This window comes from Cynoglossus semilaevis, unplaced genomic scaffold (assembly GCF_000523025.1).
Source record: "Cynoglossus semilaevis isolate Cse_v1.0 unplaced genomic scaffold, Cse_v1.0 scaffold282, whole genome shotgun sequence".
Classification (NCBI taxonomy): domain Eukaryota; kingdom Metazoa; phylum Chordata; class Actinopteri; order Pleuronectiformes; family Cynoglossidae; genus Cynoglossus; species Cynoglossus semilaevis.
Genome location: NW_007585127.1, coordinates 153,544 through 159,540, shown reverse-complemented (window position 1 = coordinate 159,540; position 5,997 = coordinate 153,544). Strand labels below are relative to the sequence as shown.

The 5,997-nt window shown below is 53.9% G+C and overlaps 1 protein-coding gene across 1 annotated transcript in view; it reads right to left on the bottom strand.

The window, feature by feature from the left end:
* Nucleotides 1-5,997, bottom strand: part of ep400 (E1A binding protein p400) — a gene marked incomplete at its 3' end in the record, with an annotated part of 21,927 nt that overhangs the window by 4,841 nt on the left and 11,089 nt on the right. The window contains 20 exon segments of the mRNA XM_025053818.1: nt 91-213; nt 325-381; nt 499-635; nt 742-789; nt 921-1,094; nt 1,198-1,430; nt 1,538-1,684; nt 1,781-1,832; nt 2,558-2,698; nt 2,809-2,883; nt 2,971-3,243; nt 3,350-3,461; nt 3,542-3,738; nt 3,858-4,027; nt 4,144-4,346; nt 4,425-4,560; nt 4,563-4,695; nt 4,795-4,853; nt 5,087-5,245; nt 5,346-5,519. Coding sequence (XP_024909586.1) covers nt 91-213; nt 325-381; nt 499-635; nt 742-789; nt 921-1,094; nt 1,198-1,430; nt 1,538-1,684; nt 1,781-1,832; nt 2,558-2,698; nt 2,809-2,883; nt 2,971-3,243; nt 3,350-3,461; nt 3,542-3,738; nt 3,858-4,027; nt 4,144-4,346; nt 4,425-4,560; nt 4,563-4,695; nt 4,795-4,853; nt 5,087-5,245; nt 5,346-5,519 — 2,803 coding nt within the window.

Sequence of the window (5,997 nt, the reverse complement as noted above, 5' to 3'; positions counted from 1 at the left end):
ATAATAAAAAAATAAAATAAATAAATAAAATAAAAAAATAAAATAATAAAATAAAATAAATAAAAAAATAAAATAAAAATAAAAACGAGCGGGAAACAAACAGTTCCGCCACTGGATCCAGTGAATCCTCTTACCTTTTTCTCCTTGGCGATTCTCTCAGCTCGTTGAGATGCCACTTGAATCGGTGGCAGAGGTTTGTCGTAGCTGATCCCACTGGAGTAAAAAAAAAAAAAATTTTTTTTTTTAGAAAATCAAATTGTGTTTTCCTTTGGACGAAATGAAAATCATTAAAAAAAAAAAAAAAAAATCGATAATAAAACTCACCTTTCTGCCAAGACTGAGGCGTGTTTGGGATTCTTCTGGAACGCATTGAGTCCAAGACTGTGGAGATATAAAAAAAAAAAAAAAAAAATCAATGAATCAACATGTGGTCTGACCTGCGTTCGAGGTCACCGCGACCTCCCGGGTCCGAACTCGACCTCCCGGGTCCGAACTCACAGCGGTTTTATGGGCGCGCTCCTCTTGCTGGCGATGATCTTCATCAGCTCGAAGCGGGCGTTGTACAGCTGCATCTGTGTGGCGTGGTCGTCCTGGGAGTAGATCTGGGACGTCCTGAGTGGACGGCTGTTTTTGGACTGAGACGGGAAACAGAAACAGAAACAGAAGAGATCGTTGGGTCACGACGGCGCTAACCTACGCGTACGTACACTCGCGACTTTTAGACCACGGGGTTGACGGTACCTTGTAAATGCTCTTGGTCTTCTTCTTGGGGTTAGCCTCGTAGATCAACTGCGAAAAGAAAAAAAAATTTTTTTTTTTAGACCCAAACATGGACCAGTTTCATCGACCAGTCGTGAGGTCCTTTAGACCCAAACATGGACCAGTTTCATGGACTAGTCCGGAGGTCGGGGGTTTGTTACCTTGCCCTCCTCTCTGGGGATGATGACGTTCTCGTAGCGGTTGCGACACTGCTTGGGCGAGCGGTATATCCGGCTGCAGGAGTTGACCACGTCGCTGACCAGGTCCCAGTTGGGCGTGTGGGCCGGCGACACGATGGTCAGGTTGAGCGGCAGCTCCAGCAGCTGCTTGACCGCCTGTCGGTAGAGACACAAACGGTGGATACGAGAAGCCGAAACGAAAGCGTTTCCAAGCGGACGCCGTATACCGCCGTATACCGGCATCGTATACCGGACGTACCTGGAGCAGAGCCCAGTCCTCGCTGATGAGCCACTCCGGACTGTCCTGACCGGCCTCTACGGCCGGCTTGACCAGCGAGGGCAGGGGTTTGGCGAACGGCGCCTGCTGCTTCAGGGAGAAGTTCTTCTTCTGGTCTTTGACCTCGCGGCGGACCTTCAACATGCTAGCCTTCTCGAACAGCGAGCGCGGCGGGATGACCGTCTCTCCGTGGCCTTTCTTCTTCTTCCTGGCTGCTGCGGGCGGGGAAAAAAACACATTCACGTTCACGTTCAGACACAACGACCGCATGCGTATGCGTAACTCAAACAGGAAGTGGCGCTAGGTCTCGGTCTCCGCCCACCTGCCGGGTCCATCTTCAGCCTCTTGTGCTCCTTGCGGACGTAGACGGGCGGCAGCTTGGACTCGGGCATCGGCGCGGTGTCGTACATGAGCATCATGACGGAGTCGATGTAAATGTCGTTGTCGTCCTGGGGGGGGGAGAGTGGGGGGGGGGGGGGGGGGGGGGGGGGAAGGGGGTCAAAGTTCAAATCGCAATTCAATCAAATTCAAAAGTGGTCTGAATTCAGAGAGTTCAAAATTCAAAAACTGACCGGCATGATTTCTCGGTGACCGTCCTCGGCATCGAACACGTATTCCTGGACAAAGACAGACAGAGGTCGGGCGTCACGAACATCATCATGTCACAGACAGACAGATAGTCACAGACAGAGGTCGGCGTCATGAACGTCATCATGTCACAGACACAGACAGAGACAGACAGACAGACAGAGACACAGACACAGACAGAGGTCGGCGTCATGAACGTCATCATCTCACAGACACAGACAGACAGAGACACAGACAGACACAGACAGAGGTCGGCGTCATGAACGTCATCATCCCACAGACACAGACACAAACACAGACACAGAGACAGACACAGACAGACAGACACACACAGATACAGACACAGACAGACAGAGACAGACACAGACAGACACAGACAGAGGTCGGCGTCATGAACGTCATCATCTCACAGACACAGACAGACAGAGACACAGACAGACACAGACAGAGGTCGGCGTCATGAACGTCATCATCTCACAGACACAGACACAAACACAGACACAGAGACAGACACAGACAGACAGACACACACAGATACAGACACAGACAGACACAGACAGAGGTCGGCGTCATGAACGTCATCATCTCACAGACACACACAGACAGAGACACAGACAGACACAGAGGTGGGCGTCATGAACGTCATCATGTCAGAGACACAGACAGACACAGACACAGACAGACACAGACACAGACACAGACACAGACACAGACAGACACAGACAGGGTCGGTCAGACTTAAAGGGACAGCTACCATGTTGTAGGCGTCCTCTCTGGTGTAGGTGAACAGCTCTGCGCCTCCTCCTTCCAGCACCTCCTCCTCCTCCTCCTCCTCCTCCTTCAGCCTCTGCAGCTGCTGCAGCTCCCAGTGTCTCTTGGAAAACTCCAGACGCTCCTGAAGGAGGAGAAAAGAAAAAGAAAAAAAAAAAAAAAAAAAAATTTTTTTTTTTTTTTTTTTTTTTGGTCCACCGTCCAACGTGTCCAACGATGGTGTCCGTCAGTTACCTTCAGGGCCGTTTCGTCGTCACTGACGTGGAGGTACTCCAGGTAGTGCAGGGCGTATCGTTCTATCGGTGTCAGCTGGAGGAGGAAGAGGATGATGATGTCACGATGATGTCACAGGTTAGCTTGTTTAGCGTTAATGCCTTCCTTTCATTCGTTTCCTACCTGCTCCATGACCGCATTCAGTTGCTCCACCTGGTCCTGGTTTCCGTCCTCCTCCTCTTCTTCCTCCTCCTCCTCTTCCTCCTCCCGATGCTCCTCTTCCTCCTCCTCCTCCGACAGAGCGTCCAGATTTATGCTCTGCAGCGCTTGGACGTACGGTCGGGCCACTCGGGGAGAGATGGTCTCGGCGGCCGACGGCTCCTGGTGGAGGACCACGAACTCCTCCACCTTCTCGCCCGAACCCGCCTCGCCCTCGAACAGATCCTGGATGGTCCTCTGGGAAACGGAACAGGACAGGGGTTGACGACGGCCCCGTCACTCCGTCACTCCTCTCTCTCTATCTCTCTCTCTCGCTTCCGACGTTCTCGTCGCGATCACGTACCTGAGTGAGGAACGCCAAGGAGTAGTCGGTGCCCTGAGCCGCCACCTCTCTGATCAGGTCTTTGGTGCCGTTCTTCAGCAGCTTCTCTTCGATGGAGTTCCCGCTCTCTAACCTGAAAGGGGCAAAGGGCAAAGGTCAGCGCGGCGGCGGACGACGACGACATTTCTTGTTTTTTCCGTTTTTGTATCGGACCTGTAGATGTGGACGTCCTTGGAGCGTCCGATCTTGTCGCACCACTTCTGCGTGCGGGCGTCCATGCTGGGGTTGAGGTCGGCGTCGTAGAAGATGACGGTGTCGGCGTTGAGCGTGGCGTGCACCGCCGAGCAGCAGCCGTTGGTCAGGATGCTGCAGAAGATCCGCCTGTTCCGGTTGAACCTGTTGATGTTCTCCTACGGGGGGGGAAACGGGGAAAACGAAAAAAAAAACGCAAATCAAAAAACCGAAATCCTGGAGGAGAAACGGTCGATCCTTCGCGACACCAAACGCGCGCGGGCGGGGCGGAACGTACCTGTCGCTCTTCGCAGGTCAAGCTCCCGTCCAGCCTGACGTAGGTGAGCCGTCTGTGGTCCAGGAAGACCTCCAGGATGTCCAGCATCTTCGTCATCTGAGTGAAGATCAGGACGCGGCGCTTTTCGGTCCGCAGCTTCTGCAGCAGGATGGCTAGCGCCTCCAGTTTCCCTTTAGCGCACAAACCCCCAAAAAAAAAAAAATCACTTTCAGATTCTCGGGCGATGATGTCACACCCAAACGTGACATCATCGTCGTCGTCGTCGTCGAGGAACCTCTCGACTCACCCGAGTCCATCTGCATCAGCTGAAGATCGGGGACGTGGAGGAGCCGCTTCGCCGCCACCTGGTGGATGTCGGCACGGTGCGGGGCGCAGGCAGATCGCAGCCGACGGGTGAAAGACTTCTGCTCGACGCGGTGGTGCACCGGAGGGTTGTGGGCGTACACGTGAGGGGGAGGAGCCACGGCAGGAGGGCGCACGCAGTCCAGCCTGGAAGAAAGAAAAAGGAGCGGTAAGTTCGCGGTGACCGATCTACGATCTACGATCGCCGGGGCCGAGGGTACGGACCTCCTGACGAGACCGCCGGACGCCTCGACGCGCTCCTCCACCGTCAGCAGGGCGGAGCGCAGCGCGGCGCACGTGGCCACGCACGTCCTGCGGGCTCCGAGGCAGCTCTCTCTGCCCACCCAGCGCCAGCCCCCAGGGCGGAGCGGCCGGGGTCGGAGGTCAGAGCGCAGGCGCGGAGCAGGTCGGAGCCGTACATCACCCTGCGACCGCAGCGTCGCTCGTTGGCGTCGAACAGGCGACGGAGATGTTCCTTCTTCTCCTCCGACGACTCCTGGGGATTGGAACATTATTTGCGTTTACGGTTTTTTTTGAAGTTAGCGTTGAATTTCTCGTCATCACGAAACGCGGACGGACGGACGGACGGACTCACCGGAGACGCAGCGTGAGCCGCAGTGACCTTGGCGGACCCTGAGGTGGCGTTGGTCGTCACTGGAAAAAAAAAACAAAATGGCTCAAGTTACTTTGATGCAGTTACACGACATGACCACCGGGGGTTCCACATGAATAAAGCTGCTGGCCCTTTTTTTTCAAGTTTTAGTTCGGACTCTGTTTCTACGACAACGGTGAAGTCGCGATGACATCATCAGAACGGGTTTTCTGCGATCATTTATTTATTCGTTTAAAGACGAATTTTAGTTCGTAGAGTCGTTGAAAACGCTCACCTTGTTGCCCGGCGGGCGGGGCAGAATGAGCCGAGCCCGGTGAAGGCGAGGCGGCGGCGGCGGCCGCCGGGGCGGTCTGCGGTACGGTCTGCATCACCATGGAGCCCTGCGGTCGGATGATCTGCTGCCCAGGAGCCGACACGATCTGTAGGATGTTGCCTAAAATCGGAGGAACGCAGAGATGTTGAGGTTGAGGTTCTCAACGGGAACTTAAGAGAGGTCAGAGGTCAGGTGAAGGGGTCGGAGGGACGGTCTTTACCCAGTGTACCTTGGAGCTGTAGCGGCTGTCCGGTCGTCAGCTGACGCAGCTGGCTGGGGGACAACGTGAACTTGTTGCCCTGGAACTGCAGCGTCACCGGCGTCTCCGGCGTCGAGATGCGGCTCTGGCCTCCGGCGATGTTAGCTAGCTGCGCTATCTTCACCACGTCTCCGCCTTACGAGAATGAGAAAGAGAGAGACGTCAGTTAGTCGATAAAGAGGGGAAAAAAAAAAAAAAAAAAAAAGAAAAAAAAAAGGGCAGAATAGGTTTTGATGGCAGTGTTGCATATAAGCCTCTACAGTGGACGCCTGAGAATCCACCGTAGAGGCTTATATGCAACACTGCCGTCAAAACCTATTTATTATCATCGTAAAATGACATTTTCACAGCTGTCCACTGTAGTGGCCGTCATGCATGAAAGGGTTAAAACAGACCCCGAAAGGAGGAAAGAAGAAAAACCGGACGCGAAATTCAGTTTCTCCGCCGAGACAGAGAGCCTGTGATCCAGTGGACCCGGTGAGGTCAAAAGGTCAAGGCCAGAGGTCGTGTTCACCGCACGTTAATTTGAACTGTGATAAAGTGTTGTTGTTGTTGTTGACGACGGGTTTCTCTGCTCACAGTCGAGGCAGGAAGTCTCAGGTTGGGGGGGGGT